The 25,733-nt window shown below is 40.4% G+C and overlaps 1 protein-coding gene across 2 annotated transcripts; it reads left to right on the top strand.

The window, feature by feature from the left end:
• The first annotated feature begins 2,589 nt into the window (after positions 1–2,589).
• LOC112576118 lies at positions 2,590–25,419 on the top strand. Of its 2 annotated transcripts, none has more exons than XM_025258374.1 (2): positions 2,590–3,150; positions 24,083–25,419. In XM_025258374.1, the coding sequence occupies exon 2, from the start codon at positions 24,258–24,260 to the stop codon at positions 24,669–24,671; it is 414 nt and encodes a 137-aa protein (XP_025114159.1). In that variant the 5' UTR covers positions 2,590–3,150; positions 24,083–24,257; the 3' UTR covers positions 24,672–25,419. The 2 variants fall into 2 exon arrangements, with proteins under 2 accessions (XP_025114159.1, XP_025114168.1); XM_025258383.1 differs by lacking the exon at positions 2,590–3,150 and adding an exon at positions 5,552–5,794.
• Positions 25,420–25,733: the final 314 nt, after the last annotated feature.

Raw genomic sequence — 25,733 nt, 5'->3', positions numbered from 1 at the left:
ACTGTACTAGAATCTTGGTAAATGAAGATGCTTCCTCTTCTGAGTTCTTGTAGCAGTCCTTATAACAGGAATACAGGCTAATGCTGTCCTTAACATCATCCATCCTCGAAAGGTCTTTATTTTCAACCGCACGTCTTCCGGCCTTGCCACATGCTCGTGAATGGCCCTTAGAATTAATAGTTTTTAGACGAAGCCGTAGAAGCTGAATAGCTTGTGTTCGTGCTTCTTTCAAGCCGTATAAAGTTATCTGCGGTTACTAACATCTATGACGTCAGCAGGTAACAGTTAACACCAGAATAAAGTCTGACCTACAACGGCCAGTCAACTGTTACTTGCTGACGTCATTGAGGGCTTAAAGAAAGGTTGGAATTTCGGAGCTAAATAACGAATGATAGTATTAGCCCATTGGTCGTTTCTGTTCGGACTTTATTTTGGCCTCGACCGTGGCGCTTGATGGCTAAGATTGGGTGGCTGACATTCAACGTGGAAAATGATGACATGCCATTGGTTTTACATCGATTCACTGGCACTTATAGTTGGTATGACCGATATCACTGAGTATCTCTTTGCAAAAGTAGCTATGTTCGGCTCTAGAGGATCTCAGTGTCTGCTCGGTCTTTTGTCTCTCAGCTCCAGGTGGCGATCGAACACTTGTGCAGTGACCCAGAAATAGAAGTTGGCCTCAAGCAGGCTCTCTCTTCATGGATGACTGAACTTACCAAGCGAACTCACGCGCCGCCGTCGAATTCCAGCGGAGAGTTTCTAGCATGTTCTGAGTTTTCTTTGTTATCAATATAAGACAGACTTAACCCGAAATTTAAAATGTTATGTTACTGCTCCCTTTTCTTTGCCCCTACCACTATGTGTTGGGGAAAGGGTTCTGTTGTATAAGGAGCACTTGTTAAGGACATGAAACCTGACTCACTAGAAAAGATTTTCCATCACTACATTTTTCAACTTTATTGGGGATCTGTCATATTTAATCTACCATGTCCGTGATTTTACAAGCTTTTGCAATGAAGCGCGAAACCTTTCATGCCACTAAAGACCGATGCATGATGGGTAATTCTGATCAACAGCCGGGCATGACACTTTAATCAATATCCTCAGTCATCTCTGTAGACTGCATCGTTGGAAATCATGAGAGGACCTGAGGTACGATACGGGGTGCATACCCTCACAACATACTATTGTGGTCAGCGAGCTCAGGACCACGTGACTGGATCAAACGCTGGATGAGAATACAACAGTCTGGGGCTCCGGGCTCTACACCCTTTCCCTTCCAGAAGTGTGGCTGTCTTGCAAGTCTGCTGCAGAACCCGCACATTTCAGACTTTCTGGTCTGGAGGGTTCTATCGACCCTGTCGTAAGCTCGTTGATACGCCTGCTGGCAACAATGAACTGTTTTGAGACCTCCATTCGACCCTGGCCTTCGGACAAAAGCCACGTTTATTGCGCTTCCTGAGGTTGGTTTGGCCTGGGATTCGACGATTGGCACGTTTGTGAACGTCTGAGCTGCAATTTCTAAGCGTCTGGCGTGGTCGTGTTGCCATGCTGCATAAGTATTCTGCCACCGCCACTTGACTTGACCTCAAGCAGGGTCACACAGGAGCAAAGGTCACCATCTGGACCACTTTACCTTGGGAGCTGAGAGGGAGTGACGACAGGTGATGTAAGTGCAGGTGTGATTGACACTCTTCTAAGGATGTTTGTTGGACAACATTGCAGCGCTAAGATGTATGTTGGGCTGTGTGTATGTGCGCTGTCGAAGCAACATTGATGAAAAACTATATAGATGAATGGTTGTAGGTAGGAAAGTTTGTATTTTACACCAAGACAACAACTAAGGCTATATCATGGCAAAGTCGTGCAAGCAGGTGGAGCTGGTTGGATGCAGAAATACAGGCAACTCGGTAGACAGATTTAAAAAAAAACTATAACAGTGATCCATTTGCATCTTTGAACATATATAACAACAGTAAAGAATTGTAGTGTCTGTAACATCAGGGTGTAAAATGTTATTGATATGTTAGGGCCGTGAGCAGGGATACATATACGACCATGATATTATAGTATAACATAAAAGCGTGGTATTCGCTCCTATAAACGCAAGATAACAAGGCAAGCCTAGAACTAACGGAGAGACTTTAATATACTTTCATTTCTTTCTTTTCTCATGACTACTATTTCTTTTGGATTTTAAAAGCCGAAGACTAGGTTTGAAAACAACGTACCACTCTCCTTTTCAAAAGAATCACGGTCAAGTGATTGTCATAACAGCAACGGGGGTTGGGGAGAGTTTCCAACGAATTTCACATTCACTATTTTGAAAAAATGAAGAACATCCTTTCTCTAATGTACGCTATTTCATCTTCCTTCACCCAAGACTACCCTTCCCCCTTTCTTTCCTCCCTAACTACCTCCCTTGCTGTCATCTCTTTCTTGGAAAACGAATCCTGCACAGATTTATTGTAAATGGCTTGCAAGCTCTAGTGCTGTGTTTTCTTTTGTTATTAGTTTAAATGTTATTTTATGCAACGGATATTAACCAGTGGCGCTTTCTTTTCTGCTTTTTCTTCTCTCTCTCACTTCTCTCGCCAGCACAGCACTCGATTCTAAGGAAGCAATGGCGAAGGTGCTTCATCTGTCAAGTCAAAATTAGACGTTGTGTTATCTGCGGGTCTAGCCCCGCTTCTGGCTTGAAGAGACCTCTGGTGTTTGGACAGAAGCCGCCACCATCACAGCACGCGCACTCGCGCACACGTGCCGCCCGCCTGTCGCGTCCATCGTCGTGCCATTTATCTGGCTTCTCGGAGGGGGAGACAAAGCTCGGTTAGGAACTGCAAAGCCGGAGAGGAAACGAAGAAAAAAGAAGCTGAGCAGCGTGAGACAACGGACGGTGGCAGACTGCCGGCACCAGTCTCAGACAAGGAGCTGCAGGCGACAGGCGGTTACAGGGAGCGCTGATGGTGTGAGGGGCAAGTCGTGGTGACATGGTCTCCATCCTGGTCTCCATCGCAGCTCGTGTGGTCACAGCTCCGTAACCTTACAGGCGCTGGTGTGTGTGGATGTGTGTGTGTGGAGGGAGTTTATCTGTAGGGTGGTGACAAGCTACCTACCTGTGACCGGACATCGGGCTCCACGTATCCAGTAAGTGTCTTACAGGTGTCACGCAGTCTCAGGTGTCGTCTGTTGAACTCTTCTGTTATCTTCTGAACCATGTTATTTCTCAGCTGTTCTGTTTCTCTTTCTTTAGTTGTATGTTCGTATGCATGGCTCAGTTGACTCTCTGTCTTTCAGTTATTTTTGTTCTTTTTAAACCTCATTGTTGATGCATTTTTTATTTATTTTTATTTCTGTCAGTTTTTTTCTGACTTTTTTATTATTAATCTGTCAATTTCTTGTGTATCAACCAATCTGTTTATCCCTATTTTCATCTGTATTTTAATGTGTAGATATGTACTGGCAACGAAAAACAGGAGAATAGATAGATGTTTGTTTTGATGTATGTGCATCTGCCTTCTCTCAACAAAAATGTTTTATTTCTCAATTACTGAAACTTTATACAGTTCGAAAGAGGGTTTCGAGATAAGCCTTGTAGTTTATTATTCATCATGCTGTAACTTCATGTAGTAAACTAATAATTCAAAGTTAACGAGCATTTTAATGCTAAAAGCTACATTTTTAACTGCAATGTTCATTCTTCCAGCACTTAGTATAAAAAAGGTCTCAACATGTTGTCTGTGTGTTGTATTGATAACATAATTGACGTTTGTCTGCTTGATTATTTCGATATCTTCGTGATTGTTAAAGTATTTTATTACATCAAATATAATTTATTTATCTCCACACAGCTGCTATAACCAACACTTCAGTAGTTTTATTGTGCTGTTGTCCTCTACTTCACATGTTAGTGTAAATCAGTGTAACCCGATGAGAAATGGAATGAGAAATGAACTCTACAGATTATTACTAACTACTACTAAAGTGCAACATATTTTAATAGATATTATCATTATTCATTTATCTTAGTGTGCGTGTTTATCGATTAACTGTGTGACTTTAAGCTTTCAAACATTTTTTTTCTTCAACTCCTCGCTTCTTTGTTGATCTGATCCTCTGTCATTAACTGATAAAATAGTAATGGAGAGAATTTCCTTCCGAATTTAAGAAAATGGGTTTGCTTGACGAAAATCGTCAGCTAATACTCGGTTATTTCTTCTCTCATCCACGCGTAACTAATATTTTTTGTTTGATGGACAACGGTTAATACACGAGATGGAAGCTGTCTTTGCTTGATGCAAGCAACATTAGCTCCATGGCGGCTGTCGGGGGTCAAGGAGGGATGCTCCCTGTGTGCATCCACGAGCGAAGTGGTCAGAAGGGTAGACGTGGATCTATAACTCTGTCCCACCCTGTACATTTTGTCTCAAGGGTGAAAGGTTGAGTTCTTCACCTTCTGGCGTGTTTTGTCTCGACATGAGCGTGTAATTGTTTATATATTGCAGTTTCTTACACAGAATCACAATATTCACCATATCATATTCATTAAACTGTAAAGGGAGATAACTAAAAATTGTCTTAGGTTTGAAAAAGATTAAAACATCAAGATTTTTGAATCCCGCTGCCATCCTCTTCACCTAAAAAAATAATAAATAATTTGTTACTAAAGTCTCTCCATTCGATGTATCAATCCTCTACACTTATTTCTTCCTATCACCTTGCCCTACTCTCATTTCTACACTGTGCCACTCTCTAGCCATCACAAACAAACAGGGGCAAGCCTGGATGCTATCAGACACATCACACTTTCTGTCCTCGTCTGTAGTCCGAGCTGCACGTGGCTCAGTCGCTGTCTGACAGGACGTAGGCTTACGTGGCACGTGTTTGGCGTGGAGGCTGCTGGCTTGATGATACTGTGCTGCACAGTGTTCAGGCAAAGGAGTCACATTCAGAAACTCGTGTCTGTGAGCTCTCTTCAATTTTTAATTACGCCGAAAAGTCATCTGAAGCAAAAAGCAAAACAAATTACCAATTTATTCGCCTTCCTTGCTAGTCCTCTGTTTTGCTGTCAAAAGCAGAATTTCCACTATGTATCCAGGTCGATCATCAGCCTTCTATTTGACCATCTGCTTCCTCTGAGCTTTTTCTAAATACAGTGATATTTGGTTGGTTGTTTTTTTTTTTTTGTTTGTTTTTTGTTTTTTTTTGTTTTTTTTTTGTTTTTTTTGTTCTCCATCTCTCTTTCTCATTCACACGGACATGTACGCATAAAAACATGTACCAACGAGTATCCTCACACACATCCTCAAACAGCTTGCCTACTTCCGGTTGTTATGAAAATGGATATTATGATGAACTCGGTACGTGATGTACGTCAGTCCACCTGATAATTACGTGAGTGAGGCAATCAGTGTTTATGGCAGGATGGAGGACAGGTCTCCACTACACGCTCACCTCCGTTCGTGCGCGGGGCGAGCCAGGGTCTTCCCACACACTGTGCTTTGTGTTTTCACAGTTGTTTGTGGCCACAGCTGTGGCTGACCGGAGATTGAGTGTTAATGAAAGCGAGGCGGCACATCACAAGAAGTGCACTGCCCTGACCTCTGCCATTGTGTGCGCACGAGGCCGTGAAATGCGTTTTCAATATCTTCCCATTTAGAAAGAAAGTGTTGCCATGGTGTAGTCACGTTCTAGTTTGGCAAGGTAAACCTTAGCCAGGTAAACAGCAATTACGAAGGCAAAGTTCTTTGGAAATAAGAGAAAGGATGCGAGTGAAGGACCTTTTTGAGAGGTAAGCCATTACTATCAAGAAGGATTGAAAGGTTATTGCATCGTAACCATTTGCCCTTTGTGATAACTCGTTTACACAACAACCATAGGATGTAAGCCAATTAAGCTGAGTAATCAATGAATAGAAGTGGGCGATAAAGAATTATCGATTTTATAGATACTATTATAGATACGTTTAACTATCATTATCCTTATCTTTAACCCTAACCTTTCTAGCCAAAATCTGGGGACCGGAGGACAAAGACATACTGTATTCAAGCAATGGCATTTGACTTGCAATTAGAAAGCGGAATGCAATTTGTTTGACCAAATAAAATAAGACAGTTATCAATTGATAAATAATTCTTCCAGCTCTGTAACTGATTTTTAAAATGTGTGAACAATGAAGCATATCTGATATTTTCTCTACAATATCTCTACATCTTGGTGAGAGATTGCAAGAAATACACTCTACTGAATAGGATTCAATCTTAATTTCAGATGATCGGATTTCTTCACCATTTACTTCATGTGACAATGTGTAATAAGGACTTAAGTCAGCACCTTTGCGCAAACATATATCAAACCCCTACAAGATTTTTTTTATCTCGCTTAATTAATTTTGATATACGACGATTGCGGTACTAGGGAGTTCTTGCTGCTTCGCCTTGTAAGCTGTGTTGATGTGATGTACTTGAAAAGTAATATTCGAGGTCCTTTAAATACTGGTTTTATTCATTTTATGCACATATAATTTTTTGTTGTTTTTGTTTTGTTTTTTGTTTTTTGTTTTTTTGTTTTTGTTTTTGTTTTTTGTTGTTGTTTTTTTTTGGTTCAGCGAACAAAGTACCAGTCCTAAATGAATCCATTTAAAATCCGTACAAAATTTGTGCTTTTTTAAAAAATACTCTTTCCTTGGTAGAAGCTGTTCATTAAGCACCTGCATTTTAGCTTATATACAATTTTGCGTACTTCTATTTCTAACATTATGGAGAAGAACTTGGTTTGTTAAATTATACCAGGGGAGAGTGAGAGCGAGAGGGAGAGAGAGGAAACTGTCGTAAACACCGCGGATAGTTTTCCAAATGGATGGAAACGGTCATCAATGATACATTGATATTACCCTTTGAAATGCTGCTGCACAGTTGCTATAGAAACGACTTGCAGAGACAGTAAAAGACCTCGTTACGTTAGAAAATTACACATTCTGTTTGAAAAACACATGATTCTAGTCGGTAGCAACAAGGTTCACGAGTTACCTTAGGCTCATTTTTATCTTCGAGATTATTTTCCCGTGATTTGCTTGGACTCCTGGGACATCAATAGTACGAGCTTGAATGTTTCCTTGTCCTCCTGGAAACATAAATATCACGTGGCTGCGTTTTGTGCTCATTCGCATGCGTCGTAAAAATAACACAGATGGAAATGTAAAAACAATAAAACAAAAAATAGACTTTTTGCTAATGTAAGGCTGAAACAAATAAAATGATGAATAGAAACAAGGAAAAATCAGAAAAACATTACGTGAGGTTGCTGTAATTAATTTCAAATGTCGAAAGTAGCAAAGGTAGTTTAGTGCAGATATGTAGATTTTTAAAATTTATGAGTCAACTTTTGCTCCTGAAAGTTAAATTTTCGTTTAGACTTAAAAATTCAGCTGATAATTAACTTTACAACTTAGTACATTTAGACTAAAATAAAGTGCAATCAGTCTCAGGGCTGAGTCATAACTTAATATTAATGTTTGGTATGGCATAAGTTTCATATTTCTTAACATTGTTTTGCATACTACTCCTTCATTCGACTAGTAAGTGAAAATAATACACGACAGGTAACTAACTGATTGCTACAATAAGCGGTTTAAAAGTTAAATTCCTAATACCGTACTTATATAATTTAACTTTGTAATTAAACTACTTTTAGGATTCAGTTGTCAAAAATTGTCTGATATTATTATACGGAAAGTAAGATCCGCGAACAAAAACCTTTAAAAAAAGCGTGTAAGCATATTAGCACAAAAGAATACTTGAAGTTAGAATAATATTAGGGAGCCAAAGACTGATCATCAAGCTCATCTTCCTCTCTGCAGACAGATCGATCAAAGACCACGAATGACGGGTGATGCCAGGTCTGCACGAGGAGGCCATCTGTAATGCCGGGGCGAGCACCGACTGTAGTGGAGTCAGACACCGAGACACCATCATCATAAGCCGCCATCTCTCATAGTCCGAGCTCTGGCATGGACAAGCGCTGACACGAGTCGACTTGGAGACTAATACAGCGTGAAGACCTGATTAGAATTCTTCCTTCCTCCACACTCTTGTCAGTACAAAATCGTGTGCACACAAAAAAATATTTAAGTTGTTTAACTAAGTAAACTTTCAAACCATATGCTAATGTGACCTGAGGAATTTGACCTCTTCCTGTGCATAGTGATGTTTTAATCGTAGATGCTTACTCCGATTTAGTGAAAAAGGCAATTTGACTGAACTTTACCAAGTCATTAGTCCATTGACTGTGTTTTGATCACAACATTACTAGACTCGAAGTTGTAGTGGGGGTCAGATGCCATTTGGGACTTTAATTTCTGACAAAAGTTTTTGCTGCTGTGGTCTCCTCTTGTTATTTTTTTTGTTGTCTGAGGGAAAAAAGTAGTTGTTGACTTATTGACTTAATAATATATGTCGACAGGAAGTTGGCATGTTGTCCTCTCAAAAATACTGTTAATGATGTGAGTACCTTACATAAGCAACAAACTGGGTCCTCGAGCGTTAAAAGTCGGCGAGGAGAGTCTATCGACCTTAGTTGGTTTTACCAATGTGGGTTGTAGCATTTTTTTTTTGTTAGTTTGCATCTTCTTGTTTGATTTTTTTGATTTTTGTATAGTTCTGAACATCATGTGATAAAGGCCACTGTCTTCTGTTATCCTCTTAAGAGAAAAGCCTTCTTAGGGTATGTGAATGAGGATGCAGGCTCTAGCATGTATATACATTTTATGTAAAATTTAAAAGCAGATATAATTGTTATCGTTAGTGAGATAGGAGCAACAGACTTTTTATTTTCGTGTGTGCAATGTCATATCGTGAACACCGACATGAAGGTAATTTCTGAAGAGCAGGTCCACAATGTAAATGTAACATTTATCCTGTTGTAGGAGAAGCAGCGCATGCCTCCGACAGATCACTTACAGCAGATTGCAAAAATTGTAGAGACAGTGACAGCAACAATGGTCGTGGCGGAGTGTTTTGACCTTTTCCTGGAATTAGCCATCGGGAAAAATCACTATTTTCTCTATTTCTTTTTTTTCTTTTTTTCCTTTTCTCTGTCTTTCCCTCCCTCACAGTTCTGTCACACACACAATACAAGAGCGAGAAGAATCAAACACACAAACGCATGTGTATATCTCTTTCTGTCTCCGGTATATTTGTTTGCTAGTTTCAAGATGGCAAATGATGTTAAAAGCATTATCCTAACACAAAATCGGAATGATTTTGAGCATCGCATACTTTTACTGGAAATATGCAACCTTTATATCAGCAAAACACTTGAGCTTTGACCTTCTCTGAACTCTACCGGTAACTCCTAATGAGTTCTGATTCAAACCTTGTCCGGACGATGCTGCTGTCATGGAGACGTGTCTGTCACTTACCCAGACCCCTGGCACCGACACTTGTTCTCGCTGGTAAGTGCCGTGAGACACTACAATCTCGCGTGATGCCAGAACTTTCCAAAACAAGACATCGTCTCCTAATTGGGAGCACGAGCTGCTTGCTAAATGTCACACACCTTACTCCTATGTTCTCAGGCCACATCCTGACTTGTACTTGCTGGACACGACATCAAGAGGCTTAGGGTCGAATACACCATTGACCAAAAAGGTGTAGTCTGAGGGACTTAAGGTTCACACCAAGTTTCTGTCCAGAAAATATCATCATAATTTAATGAAAGGATAATTTTACGTCTGACATGGCGATACTCACAGTGACTTTAGTCCCAAATTATTATGATAAAAACAATAAAGAAGCATCCATACCCACGCAGATTTTTTTTCTTGTTTTTTCTACGATGTAGAATTCTCAATTTCTTTCTTCGTGCTCCAGGACCTTCATTGCGTGTCAAAAAATGTCTCTCTGTCTAGCTCTATCCTTTTCTCTAGGATTATTATTATTAATGCATTTCCCTAACGTCTGTCATCTATCTTCTGTCTCTCTCTCTCTCCTCCCAATTTTTTATTCTTCATTCTTCTTTTTTGTCTTTTTTATTTCATAAAGTTTATGCATGAGGGACGCAGATGCAATGCGCTGGTTGTCAAATTCAGAGTAGCCGCTCCTTCCACCCCATCCTTCCACCCGCACACCCCCGAGCCCAGTAGAAGGCTGTCTCTAGACAACGTCGTCCATCTTGTCCCCACCCTCTGCTTTCTTCACCTTTCACCCTACTCCTTCCCTCTCGTTCTCTCAAAGCAGAGCAAAGTACTACCTTCGGTTATTGGGATCAGAGTTCACTTCCAACCCCACTTCAGAAATGTGCCGACCGACTGATAGATGAGTAAGAGACGGCAAACATTCCTTTGATGTTGTATCTAATCTGTGCTTCATTCCAGTGGCGCACTCTGTGAAAGCTGTGGATACCGTGTAAAATTATTTTAAAAAATTCATAGAAAGTAGAAAACTTTTCATTTATAAATCATCTCCCCTTACTCCTTATGCCTTGGATTAGAGTCGTTTCCTTCTTTGCCCTGTTTTTAAGGTCAGTGACTTACAAGGATTCAGCAGTAATCTGTTGTTGAACATCCGTCTTTTGTTGCTACTGCTAAATATGGAAAAGTTTTTCCAACAAAGTTCGATATTCTAAATTAACTTGCATTCACACCTATCGGTATTAAATTATTATATAATATGTTCCCTGTTAAAAAATCTGCCACAAGCCGCATGAGTAAACACAAACCATATGTCCCAAAGTTAAAATAGGCCAAGGGATTTTGTTGTTGATCACAATCGGCCTCAGCACCATCCTTCTTCCAACAGAACCTTCCTCTATTGTCATTATGGTCCTGCCAGAACAGGATGAATGCATCATTGCAAAAAACCAAAACAGATGCAGCAGTTGTGTCCAGATTCCTGTTCAGCCCTAGAGGTCCCTGACCGCAACCTCTGTGCACTGTTTGTGATTATTCTGATATCAAGTGTCTGAGAAGATAACAGGCTTAATGCCGGAAGGAAGGTTTGCCAAGAGGTGGTTGCCATGTCCTGCAAGTCGGCCACTGATCTGAGACATTCTGTTTATGGCAGACTTTGGTTTTACTGCATTTGCGATTCCAGGGAGTTGTAACTTTGAGAGTGTAGGATTCAGTAAGAGACTTTTTTTACAAGAGACATCTGAGGTCAGAGGTCAGTTCAGACTTCTCTAAAGATGTGGGTCGGTGTACAAGGTACGTAGCAAATCGAAGAGGGTTTTTAAATCGGATATATTTTTTTCCATTTTCATGTGGCTCTCTATTATAAAGATTGTTTTAAGACAACCGATCTTTCAGTTAGATATTTCTTAACCAAAATAAGTAAAAGTGAAAATTTGCTTCCAACTTTTTGATTAGTTTAAGAAGTCAAGTTGTTGTCGTGTAATTCTGGTCCCAACTGTATTCATCAAAGGATCACACGAGATTTTTGTGTTTGCCGCAGAGTGTGAGTGGATAACACACACCTTATCATTTTCCGTCCACCATCATCCTAGCCAAGGGGAACCCTTTCTTAAGAAAGATAAAGGCAAAGGGAGTAAACTCCTACAGAAAATGATGATCAGGGCATCAGCTGGCGAAGTCTTACCAGGATGAAATCGCCGGCCAGGGACCAGTGCCTACGTGTTTGTGACCAGCTCCACCCATCGGTTATGGTTCTCTCGGAGAGAAAGATGTACGCCACCAAGTGTATGCGTCCAGAGACGGATCGGTCGAGACGTGAATCAATAACGACAGCGCACCCTACCGGCAGGCTCCAGAGTGGAGATAGCGAAGATTATGATACTGAAACCAAAGCAGACTGCAATGTGAAGAGAAGGAACATCCATTTATACGTGGACTATCCAGTCCGGCACACTACACCAGTCCGGCACAATGATACAGCTACCCCTTGAACTAGAACGATTGCCGGTGGGACATACGAGACTGATAGAGGTCAGATGACGGGATTTGAGGAGACAGCAACTGATGAGAGCCTCAAACTCCAGGTACGATGGGAAAGATATACTCACATGACTTGGACTTCCTCAGACAGGGATGCGATCAGAATGGCTGTACACCCATGACCAACGGGCTGATTTTCATTCGCATCTCTGCCGGCCCTTACAACGACATCATTGTAAAGTATATACTTGTAAGTTCAAGCATAAAACAAAGTGGAGGAGTTTTATCAACAAACAGACAAGATTACAAAAGCAGTACAAAAATAGAAACCCTTGCTGTGACTGAAATGCCGAGGATGACCTTAACATCTGCCAACAATGGGCAGGAACCGTGGGTTAATTCGGCCAGGGTGAAGCCAAATCATGGGTCTCAAACTGCTAGAGCTTGCAGAGAACTATGAACATGAATCTTCACTAGAAATGAGGACGGCACCTTGGCACTGGCGAGATGGACTGGCTCACAACCAGTCACCTACACCTTGCTGCTGAGATGCCTCAAATCCAGAATCAACAAGGCCAGGACGAGGACATGCCCAAACACCGACAAAGACAACAATCGTGGCCTTGTCTTAACGAACCACAAATTAAAGAAGATAATGCGCCGTTTAAACATTCCCCATGCTTTATGAAAGAAAAATCTTTCTTTGCTCTCTTTCGAATGAGACAGGTTATTGAACTTGAGCAGTAACAGTTAAGAACATAGCATTTCTAGCTAGAGATTTTAAAAATTTTAAAAGTTTTTATTGATAAAAAAATGTTTTTTTATTTTCAAATTAAATACTGCCTTTTGCCTTGTTTAATCACCGCCTGAAGCAAGTGTAAAATTTAGAAATTTTTACGCTTTCTTTTTGTTGTTTCTACTGTTAGAAGCACCTGCTTCCGACAGACACTTGTCATTGTCAAGGCAAAAGTGGAGAGGACTCAAAGAAAAGTGTGGATAACACTAATAAGCCCCGAGTTCACCTGGGTCGAGTCGGATGTTTTCCACCATCTGACCAAGTGCACTTGTCCTCAGCACCGTGCTGCACATTGCGCTGGTTTCAACAGACACTGGAGCTGCCGGGTGGAAATGAATTATCCACATAACATTCCAGGGTGTTGAAACCTTCCCTGGGGTGATCACTCTTTTTTCATTGCCCTTCCTGCAGATTGAACTCTTCGGTGGAGCTGTTATTTCGCTGGACGGCTTGGTAACATTCTGGGTGATCAAGATATCGAGCAATTTCTAAATTAAATTGCAGCAATTTTTGTTGCTGTCTTTTTATGATTGCTCGTGGGCTCATGTCTGGCTGTTTTATATGGTGGGTGGGGCTCCGATATATATATTGCAAGGAACAAGAAATAGTCTTTATATTCTCTTATTGATTTTGCGGTGTCCTGTCATTATGTCGATTGTTCTAAACCGACATTTGTGCATACGTTCTGTGTGCACGTGCGAGCTTGTTTGCATGTTTGTTTACTTTTATTTGTTTGCATACCATTTGGTTAAATTTATAAACATGCATGTGTCGCCTCTATCTCATTTTTACACACTTTTATTTAACTCACCATGTCTGTCCGGTTGGAATTTTATAATCGGGTGGTTTGTGGCAGAACGGTGAGAGTTGGCTGTCCTCGGTTCAGCTCTCATCTCGGGCACGCTGTTCTTTCTCTGCTTTGGCATCTGTGTGTAGGGCTGGCTGCCTTGGCGTGATATAGTCTTAGAGGTTGACAGGTAGGTATTCACAATATATAAGAAGTAAAAATATTAGTTTAAAGCACCAGTAAATAAAACAGAAAAGAAAAATAATATTAGTAAAAAGACAGTACAATAAGTATAGTGGCATAAACTGAGGGATAAGAACGATGGCTTTGAAAAAAAGACGCAAAGAACAACGACAGACCGCTATTATCCTCAGTATCATACTTATATTTACCAGTATGAGTATTCTTATGCAAAATAAAATTGTTAAACAACTTCAACGGTTGTATATATATATAAACCACAAGGTGACTCATTTTCTAACGAAACTTGAAGAAGCAAACGTGCAATCCACCAATAACTGCTCTATTTATGTAACAGACGTTCAGTGACTGTCACGTGGCAACACGATGGCGACACGAAAATGGCCGACAATTTAAAGTCTAGACTAGAGTGGTTCCCATCCAGAGACCACTTAAGTAAGTAAAAGAGCTTGTGTGCCGGCTGTTAGGGAAGCATTATTCCGGGTAAACGGTCTTCAGTGGCTGAAAAGAGCCAAGCGTGAACAGCTGCCCAGCGGAGGTGCGAATGACGTCTGTGGCAGCTGGACCGTCGCCATGGTTACGTCTGTGGGAGGACGTTCCAGAATGACACGGGGAGAGAACTGATATGTCTTCTCCATCCTGCCACCTGTAGGCGGGTGTAGAGATAGCCGCTGGTCACGGGTGGTGGAGTCTTTTCTCGGGCTGATTAGTTGAGGATTGGTTAGGGATGTTGGTTGCGTGTGTTCTTTAAATAACATCCCGTATTTTGTGTGTGTGTGTGTTTTAGTGTGTGTGTGTGAATACATGACATTGGATAGCATGGATAAAACTGAGATTTCTATTTAAGGAGCGCGCACGTGCTCACACCCACACACACATTAATTTTGTGTATCACTCACTCATTATTTCATTTTTTCTTTACAAGAATTAGTAATTCTGTAAAACGTATCTCATCTTTAAAAGCATCTTGTGGCGATCTAGGTTTTAAAAAATGAGGTTAAAGAAGTCTGTGAAAGAACAAAGGTGTTGCTGTACAATCTCTGACTTTTTGTGGCTTTTAGAAGTTAATATCATTTCAAACAGCTCTAAAAACACTTTTTTATCTCCTTGCCCTTTACGGTATGTGTCCGTATTCATGAAGCCACGGTAAGTCATTAACCATAGGCGTAAAGGAAACATTAAGGTCAGCAAAGCCTTGTCTCTATGGTTATATGCACTTTCCAGATCACGTGGATAGTTTTTTAAGTTGCTTTTATCCCAGAATATTTGTCACTAATTTATAACTTCGGTTACAAGGGTACAGCAGCTTCCGCGTGTCTGGATCCCACTTAATAATTAGGAGAAGATGGCCGCCCCTGATTTACCCGTGACGACGACTTACCTTCGCTTCGTGAACCCAGCCTCTAAATTTTTTGTTATTACGTTTGTTTGCGAGCGAAACTCTTTAATCATGTCTGGGATGGTCTGAAGATTCTGAGATGATGAATAACTTGGAGCAGACGAAACCATTTCCATTTTATGTACACGGATGTCTGTGTCAGTACAGCCGACCTTCCAGCAAGAGGCATAAATAACAGAAGTCTTACAATGGTTTAGTCGAGTTTGTTTTTCAGTCTCACTCAGTAGACATTTTCATCGGCTCACGAAGATGCTTGAAGACCATTCCAGGACCGGTACTCGTTAAGGGTTCATGTGGGAGCTAAGTAGCTTTCATCATCGCACATTGTGAAGGATTTTGTGATGGACAGAGAGATGAATGGAGAGAAATGACAAAAAAAAAATGTTTTGGGGAAAACAAAAAAACTGTAAATATTTTATTTAGATGGATAAATTAGGAAAGAACTAGCAAAGCTAGTCATCTCATCTCTTAGGTGTGTGCACGCGCATGCTTTTCATTGAAACAAGACAAAGATTTTATTAAAAACTATGCATAAAATAGATAATTAATAAATAGTATGCTGAAATACATTAAAATGATCGTTTTCGTGTACAAATCGCGTACATGAATGTCAATATATTAGTCTCTATTCCTTTGGTCCTGTGTGCATTAAATATAAATAATTGAACGAGAATAAATGCACAGAGTAGGATACTTTATGTGTGCGTGCGACAATCTGTGCATGCCTGCGAGTGAAGTTTAGATAATTATCGACAACAAATATTCGATGCAATTTCCATCCACATTTTTCAAATTGGATAGTCCTTCACCATCTGTTCCACTCGCTTTCGTCTAACACTGCAAACAGGATATAAAAAAAGACTGAAAGTAAAAAGAAAATTAAGATACTCATATGAGTAAGTCAGATTGTCATTTTTTTTCCTTTTATTATTTTTTAATGACATAGTCTCATTTAATTTCCTTTATTTACAGCCTATGTAAGCAATGGTTGAGCAATGGGCTAAATATATATATATACTAAATAATATTTTAAGAAAATTGAAATCCAGGGCTTGAGATTGTTAACACCGTCTGTCTGCAGTTAGCAGTACACAAAACTCATTTGTCAGAAACTCAGCAGTCACACGTCCATCACACAAAATTTCAAAATGTTTACAACTTTCCATATTAAAACTCATCGCAATCCATGCATTGTCCGATCAACAGTCGTGAGAACTTACGGTTACAGTTCATTCTCACCGAGCATGACAGCAGGCACCAAGAAACATCAGTAACAATAAAGGACAGAAAAAGACCAAGACTTTAATATTACAGGTATCCTCGTGAAATGTGATCCCCACAATGGAAGTGGTCCTGTGTCTGGCTATGACTCTACTGACTAGAGGACTGCCATCATCACTTGCAGCGGTCCCTCCATCTGTCATATCGTAGGCGGGTCGAACCTTATGGTCTTGCTATCATTTTTCTGAACATGTTTAAACTATGCACTGAATAAATCCTCTTCGCTTATTTGATTAGCACACAGAGTACAAGTTGGGTCCTCAAGCATCCTGCAGCGGACAGTTATAATTGGAAGGAAGAAAAAAAACTAGTTCACGTTGTTGCTTGCCATGTTCGTCAAAGCAATTCAAAAAAAAAAAAGGAATGAGTTTGTTGAAAACTCCTACACTCTGCTGTTTTAACAGCAAATGCTTTTTATGCGCAAGATAAAAGTGATTTTCTGGACCAAAGTGTCTGAGATATTGCTGCATTCCTGAAGTGAATCCAGCACACGCACAAATGAATTAGAGACACCCGTTCCTGATGGCTGTCACGACGAGCACTCTTTGTGTGCCAATAACATTTCCTAATTCCACCCGATGCCAGGTTGTCTGTTAATAAAAATGAAAAGCTGAAGTCCGGTATTATTTCATCTTATTTTATTTTTGCAGGTCCAGTTTTTTTCTGCTTTCCTGCTGTAAAACAACTGTCACGGACCTTCGCATGTCGGATTCCATTTGACATAAAGCAAACCACTGCGCATGCGTTTTTGTGTCTGACGTTCGGGTGCTTGATTCTCGTGCTTTGCACCCGTCATCAGGGTGCGTGCATGATCTGACGAACTCTTGGGATGCGCTAAGCACAGACAAAGATGTAACTTTTCTCAGCCAGCCAATGTGTTTTTGTCCTGTGGTGAAATGGACCGGAGAAGGGATTCTGCTTACATTTTCTGCTTATTTCTGACAGTAAATCTAGGCTGTCGTGTTCGATGCCGAGGTTTGTACCGCAATACCGCCCTCCTTTGAGTGTCTAAATATAGGGCCTGTGGAGGGTAATAAGGCTTCCTTGCCGAAAGGAGTTCTTTTTCTTAAAGAAGAAAAAAGTGTGATGCTTCTTCTAAAATATCGGTCCATAGGGACAGATGCACGCCGTTTGTGGAGGGATCGATAGATGAATGGATGGATGGATGAATAAAGACTCTTCCACTCACAAATACGTGGAAGTTTATGTTTCTTCTTCCCTTTTTCTTTCTATGTTTCTCTCCCTCTTGGAGTCTTTCCATCTTTCACTCTATCCATCTAGTTTATTGAACCATTACTAAATATTTCTTTTGTCTTTTTTCTTTTCTTTGCAAGCAGTATATTTTAAGGACAGTGTATCGGTGACAGTAAGCCATACAAATGATCTTGATTACAGCAGAGCTCTATTTGACAAACAGATTAGACAGTTTTTGTGCGATTTTGTGATGATTCCTAGAAGACTGCAAACAACACAAAAACATCATGACATTTTCGTTACATTTTTTAAACCTGTTCATTCAACCTGACACACTTTTTATTTTTCAGTATTACTCCACTTTTATTCTGAGTTGTTCTATTTTATGTCTAAATTCAAGAATAGTAAATGTGAACATTTGTGGGGGTGTGGGGACTACGCACAAAAGACTGACCTTCATATACACAAAAATTGCCACACACACAAACACAAGCACATACACATACACATACACATATACAAGCACAAGCATAAACACACACAAACACAAGCCCAAACACAAGCACAAACACAAGCAAAAACACACACAAAACACACACACAAACGCAAAACAAACACAAACACAAACAAACACACAAAAACACAAACACAAACACAAACACAAACACAAACAAACACAAACACAAATACAAACACACAAACACAAACAACACACAAACGTAAACACAAACACACAAGCACAAACACACAAACACAAATACACACTGCGATGAGTCGCCCAAAACGAGAGTTATTTCTCTCGTCCAATCAAACACTGATCTGACGTTCTCTTCTGACACTAATGCGAAATATGCGCTGGTATTTCTCAGAAAACCCCTTTCTGTGAGCCTGGGTGCCGGTAACTGCGGCCATTATACGACTGCCTGAGTGAAAATGGCGGGGCTTCTGTCCGCCCGCTTATGTACTCGGCCAATCCGGGTCCACCGTGCCTAATCAGCGACTGCGTTTGAAGTGCTTGCTGACATTTCCCCGCGTCTAGCCAAGACAATCTTTGAGGTAACACATTTCCGAGGGCCTTTCAAGATGCCACAGGTTCCAACTTCCCATCGGGAGAATTGTATAATTGGAAAACCTGAAGCTTGCATCAGACAGGTCTGTCAAATCCGTACAGGAGCTGCACCACTAAGTCTGCTGCTTTCGGCGGTGACATTATTAGTCTTTTATTAAGATGTAGTGCAGCGATGATGATGATGATGATGATGATGATGATGATGATGATGATGATGATTTAATTTATAACTAAATTTAAAATGTAATTAGTACATAATCATTATCACACTACCGATACAAAGTAAAGATCCGCACAATGTTCAGATTCATCAATAATAAACTACCTAAAGCCGGGCTTGTTGCTTTGTTTCCTGTAGTCAAATTAAATACTGTAAGCAAAAATAGTCCATATAAAATAAATAAAACAAATCACTCACTCAGTATCTCATTAGGCAGCTGTGTGCGTCACATGACAGCATCTGTGTGTAAAGATGGCGGCACCTGTTTGCACGAATTAGAATCATTTGTAATCTTTCTTTTTTTCACTTTTTCTTATTTATTTTTTGCATTAGGAAGAGATAAAAACTATCTAAATTAATCCCAGAATATGAGTTCCGTATAGTGAGTCACGGCTGACGCTCCAAGTCTTCGCGAGGAGCAGGAATTATGCAATGGCGTGACTGGTGTGCACTGGTTCTGCAATTGTGGCGATAGATGGCGCGTCAGTGGCTGCACATTCAACCGGAATAATTTCTCTGCATAGGAATCCCAACACTCGGACTATTGCGTGGAACAAATAGGACATTATGTAGAAACAAATACAACATTTGTGACAAATTTGCATTAATGCGAAATAAAAAGTACAGTTATACACTGACCTCCCCCTCGCTTGTGTTTTAAGCAGGCTTGTGATTCGAGATAAAACAACAGATAATTTTACATTTTCTGAGGATCGGCATCCACGACTCTTGACTGGCCAGCACAGATGCTTCGGGAAGATTCCCGCCACCATCGCCACACGCCATCCACTCGTTGGTCCTCTCGTCACAGTTCTGGTCCACGCAGTCCACTCGATTGACTGCACTCACTCGTTTTATTATTTTAACTCATCCCAGGACTCGTTCTTCCTTTGTTTTGACAGACCGAATGATTCAGTTATTTGGAATGTTAGGGGAAGGGTTCATGCGCGTCTTCCTCCTCATTCGACTTGCAGCGCCATCTTGCAGGCAGTCAGAACGAGGCATTTTTTGTACCTTTGCAGCTTTGGCTACTAATGTCATTAACCTTTTTATAACCATGTGAATGTTGTCCTTTTCTAGTTGTTTTTTTTTCTTTTGAAAGCAATCCTGGACAAACGGCAAATTGAATCTTGTCCTTCTTATAAAAGTTGCTTAGTTTGGTTGTTCGTTTCCCAGGGAGGTCCCTATGCTATTTTTCTTCATCTTTTGATTGATTTTTTTGTCTCCTCATTTATCCCGTCACTGGAGTAGGAAGGCCTGTGTCATCAACACGCCATGTGTTTCCTGCGTTCATTAATTTTTAGACCACCGACCCATATCATTTCCTGCTTGTCGACTGAACAAATGTCTGTGACAGTCGCGTGAACACCCTCACATATTTTTATTTTTCGTCTTCCAGCAAAATAAAAACAAACCACCAGCATATCTGTCGAGAATGTGGAAAAGCATTCCTACTATGAGGTTGTTTAGATATGCATTATATGTTTAGATATGTAGAATATATATATATATAATTTGCTTAGATATTTAAGACATTTGTCATGGATGTGTCCGTGCCATGACATTTAGAATATTTTAATGAGGTGAGCTTTTGGCATGAAAGGGAGAAAAATATTCGGTATTATTTTTATTTTTAGGAGGGTAGGAGTGCTAGCAAGTATCCACCTGAAAAAATGTGTTTCACTCCTTGACCTTTTTTCTGTGTCCTTAATGCGATTTAATTGGCAGTTGTTTATCGGTTGCTTTGATTTTTGTCACTTTTATTAAAAACCACTATCTTGAGTTCTCTCACTCTGCCTTGAGAGCTTTCAGTTCTGGCAGAGTAGCTGAAAGACTTCATCGATTCTTTTGCCTAAACTTTCATCTTTGTCCTTTTTTAATCTTTTCTGACATTTCAGGCTTTTCTTTTCATGACAAAGTAGATACAGTCTGTGGTTCTCACTCACTCCGGGTTGTCAGCCTGGGGAAAAGAAAGTATTTTAGTTTCGTGTCGAAGCTGGTGGATTAACTGTAGAAGTGCCCTGCAGACAGACAGAAGAATATTCCAGTCATATTTACAGTTAAAACCGAGATGTACATAGGTCCACCCATTGTCTTCACTGCTGATCACACGCAGTGTGAAGTCTAGTGTACACTACATCCGTGAGCTCACACATATATATATATGAACGGTCATGTTTCTCTGTCTCCACCCACAATATAATATCATTAGTGTAAATTATGCTGTTGTTGACGACAGTTAATGATGATGGTGAGAAAGATGTTTTGCTGAAAATGTTTATCATTTATCAGACTCACTCATGTTTCCGTGGCGAAACCCAAAGTATTTCTGGAAGTCAGGGTATTTTGACTTTCAACTTTTAATTTACCAGTAGACACACCTTGATTAACATTTACAAAACACATTTACACATCTTTTCACTCCTACACATCCTGCACATTAACACATCCACACCAAGCTCATTGACACAAACACAATGTGCATCGACACTCACGTACTGACTGGTCCTGGCTGATGTCCTTTAACAGGGAGAATAGCCGCCTTTATCAAACATACTTTGTCGATAATAATTTCTACACCACCAAAAATGTAAGCTTGAGGGAGAAAGCAGGGAAATTGTTTCTAGTTCATTTACTCCGAAATCGACAGCTCGTCTGTCCCTCCATGATTTTCCCATTTTCCTGTGGCAGCTGCGGGCAGAGGCCTGGGACAATCTTCCTTTGATGACTGAACACGACTCTGCCTCAGAAATATTTCTGCATTTCTGCCAACTTTTGTGTCCTTGTCGCTGGTTGACGTGTTTTCATCACCTCACAACTGTCTACAGAGCCTTTCAAACTGTACAGACCTTCCTTTAACGGATTTTTTGTAGGGGTGGGGTAGTTTTTGATGTTATGTCTGGGGGCAAGTCCTTACTTTACGACCCAAGCTCTTCTCACACTTGGCTGGCAGGCTGTGAAGAAGGAAATGGAGAAAAGTAAGAAAGCACTATGAGTGTGTGAATGTGGGGTTAGTATTGTTAGAGGTTTGCGGACTGACAGGAAAAAAAACTTCAATTTGCCGAGGAGTAAGATATATTGTTATATTGGCTTCCTTACCTTTCAGAAAGTTTTCTAACTTAGCTCGCGCTGAAGATTGTGCATTTACAATCTTCGCATCGTCAGTAAGTATGAATGACAGTTTGAATTCAGTTTGAAGTCTGAGCATTAATACTTGCTGACGTCAATATACTCGATTTAATTTTTTAAATAATAATGAAAACTTAAAAATTGTGATCATAAAATAACTGGCAAAAAAATGGAACAAAGGGTAGAAAGACAGAAAAAAACAAAACGAAACAAATTGAAAATTTGAACAAATAATAACAAATTTATATGCAAAGGACCATCAGACAGTCTGTACACAAGCACATGCAGCAACGACTTCTCATGTCGGAGCCGGACTACCATGAGGTGTGTTGTGTCTCTCAGGGGTGTAAGGACCTGGTTTGCCAGACAAATGGCTATGCAGATTAATTGCAGAGCTCAGACTATGAATTTCAAGCCTGGGAAGACAAACAAATCCCACAACAAACTGGACCTGATGCACACATCCTGCACGCCCGCTGTCTAACACTCCCGAAGGGAATTTCAAACCAATTATTTCAAACTAAATACTCAATTAGTTAGTAAACCCCTCGATTTTATTTAATCATGAGTATTCTGATATGTTTACTGCAGTATTTATTTTATTCCAGCGCTTGTTTAGTCTGGAAAGAGGTTGGAAAGAGGTTGTATAAGAGTGAAGAGGTTTGTAAATGATTTCGTCCTTACTGAAACATTCTGTCCTCAGATATTGTGAGAAAAATAGACATTCCATCAGTAGACTGGCTCCTGCTGTGAGAATTCCCCATTTGCAGCATCTTCGATCTGTCTTGGTGACCTTTCGTGGTCTGTTTATGAGCTAATTGAGATAAAATCTTCTTGTTATTCTAATGAATCCGACAGCTTGAGTGTCTTGCGCGCTCGCTCTTTCTCCAAACATGTTAAAAACAAATTATTAACATTTTGGTAGGAAATTGTATAAATTTTAGGGTCGTTGCACTAAGGAGTTTAAACTGACATTTTCATTTTAAATGCTTGTTACAAAAAAAATAGTTACTTCAAATAAAATGTATACAGACCAACGGCTACAATATGTGGTTTATCTTGCAAATTTATTAGTTTTGTTTACTGATTTCTCGCCCTGACAGAGTTGTGTACGAAGGTCCTATGAAACATTAGACAGTACTTGTCACTTGGGTTTCTCGTATTTCTTTGACATTTGACCTTTAATACATGCTATTTGCGGGCCCCCAGAAGCATCAGCTTACAGAGAATTTTGAAGGATTACAAATCGATGTAATTTCAGAGAGGCAAGTCTGGTAAAATCTGATCATGGTTTTAAGACTAATCACACTTCAGAGGTGGTGTTAGGGACATTTGGATTGATGTTAATCTGATTGTAAATACAAAACTTCAGCCGGGTAGGTTGACCATCTACATTTCTCCACATACTCTGGTGCTGGCATATGAGCTCAGTCACGTTCAGAACTTTCGCTCCAGACAATATTTTTGTAACAACATTGATGGGTTTTCCAGCCCCGGGAGTGTACCAGATTCCCTTCCTGGTGATTTGATATTAATCATACTCATTTTCTGTTTGGAAAAAGATCGAAAGCCAAACAGTCCGTACATGTTCTGACTTTCCGTTTGTTTCCATCAATCTAGCAATCAAATGAGTGTTTATAATGTGACGATCTTAGTCGATGTGAGCTAGATGCCAGGAGTTAATACAGCATGATATAAGAACAGGTCTGTAAGTAATGTTGCTTTCTTGTAGTAAATGCTGTTTTTTCTGACATAAAGTGACTTTATTTAAATGAGGAATTTACATATTTAGCAACCAAGAAAAAAAAGCATAAAATCAAAAAAGTAGTTGTATGTGTAAAACTACAAATATGGCTGGTCGTAAAAATTTCCTAAGCCTAAACCTCTTCATTCTTGCTTTTACATTATTACATTTTTATTTGTGGAAATTTGGTTAGGTGATGTCTTGTGAGAATGAGCTTAAGAAGTTTGATCCACTCCTAAAACAAAATGGAGTTACGACTGTCTGCATCAGTCATTAATATTTGATGTCTTGTCTGTCTGTATCTTTGTCTTATAGCTTATTTTCATGAAAAAAAAACCTTTGAAAATATACTTTGTATCTTTTCTGTTTCAGGTGTCAGTGATAAAAGCGCTGAGGGTCGATCTTAGTAGGTTTACCGTGCCACCATCACTAATCGAAGTTAATCCGACAAAGATGTGTCCAGAGTCACGTGACTAAGCCTGACGGACAGTTCTTGCCAGAGAAGATCACCACCATCTTTATCTTCACCATCACCATTACCATCACCATGCTGTGTTATTCGAGCCCCAACACGGTGGACCTGGAGATGACCCGCGTGCCCAAGACGTCCTCCGGTTCCGGTGCTGTCGTCACCTACTACGACCGCAACCACGAGGAGGACTGGTGCAAGGTCGTCACCACTCAGCCAGATGGAAGTGTCCTGTCACAACACATCCCTCACGAGCCACGCAGCTACCTGGGTCTGGCTGTCGTCGTTCTCGTCTGCTTCAACATCCCGTTCGGCATCCTCGCCGTCATTCTGTCGGTCAAGGCTAACCGAGACTACGAGAAGGGCGACTGCACGCGCGCCCGCGTGAAGGGCAAGGTCTCCATGGTGCTGAGCATCGTGGGGATCATCTCCACCATGACGGCCGTCTTTTTGGTCATATTCTGGCCTGCCATCAAGCCTGACAAAGGCTGACGATACAGTCGCATATAAGTTTGATTTAACCGGATTAACCGACATGTGACACAAGGCGTTAATCTCGGATCACCTTGTGAGACGTGTTCAGTGCTCTTTATGACCAGACCTAAGCTAAAATACGACAGAAGTGGATGGATGATGGTGGGAGTGGTGGCTGCTGCCAAAGTTTCAGCCTACGAGCCCACTTACCCTTCAGCATGTCACTTGGTAACCCCATCCTCACCCCACCCACCCGTTTACCCTGAGTACGACTTTACTGGATAATCTCCCTTTTCCTTCGACGACGTGTACGATATTCCGCTTTAACACCAGGCTGTGAGGTGACAATGTTGGAAACAGTGAGTCTGGCTCTAATCCGGCCACTTTTCTTTCTCATAAGGTCGCAGGGTCGCTTCCAAATTGACCCTATTTCCTGCCTGAGGATTCTTGCAAATCACGCCAGAGGATCCGGCCGGAAGTAGCTCCACAACGTTATTGCTGGAGGGAACGCATCCTGAGAATCCTGACTCCACCCCTGAGTACCTATCTCCTGGGAAGGACTCTTTCCTTTGATACCCCGCTAACAAGCTTACTGTGTTTGTGTGGGTGTGGGTATGTGAAAAACTTCTAGTCTTCGTTTTCTCTGCATTCTCTTTGATAACGCAGCTGATGGTCATCAGTAAATATATTTTGAGAATTTCGTGTAATCAGATCCCGTTATCCACAAGAAGTCAGCATACATGCTGGACATTTTAGAAAAACAAACAGGGGGGGGCATCCATTGAATCAGGGGACATGAGATGGAGTCAATCTTCATGGAAATTGACAGAAAGAAGTTTAAAAGTGTGTCAAGGGATCAAAATATATATGTGAAAAAACATTAACGAACAAAAGAAATTCAACAGTTCTAAAACTTAACTTTTCTCAGCTTATTCAGAAATTTGTTAAGAATGTGGTTTCCTTATCTATATTTGTTTTACCCCAATCATGGTGTGGGATACCGTAGACACAAACCCATCGTTGCAAAATAACTCAAAAGTAGGTAAGTATTATATATTTTATATTTTGTAAACTTCTCTG

The sequence above is a fragment of the Pomacea canaliculata genome, linkage group LG1, assembly GCF_003073045.1.
Source record: "Pomacea canaliculata isolate SZHN2017 linkage group LG1, ASM307304v1, whole genome shotgun sequence".
Lineage (NCBI taxonomy): Eukaryota > Metazoa > Mollusca > Gastropoda > Architaenioglossa > Ampullariidae > Pomacea > Pomacea canaliculata.
Note: the sequence above shows the minus strand (reverse complement) of the source record. Positions and strands in the feature narration are given on the sequence as shown.

Excerpts from the sequence above, each read along its gene's own strand:
- LOC112576118 (XM_025258374.1), top strand. The coding sequence starts at position 24,258 with ATGCTGTGTTATTCGAGCCCCAACACGGTGGACCTGGAGATGACCCGC.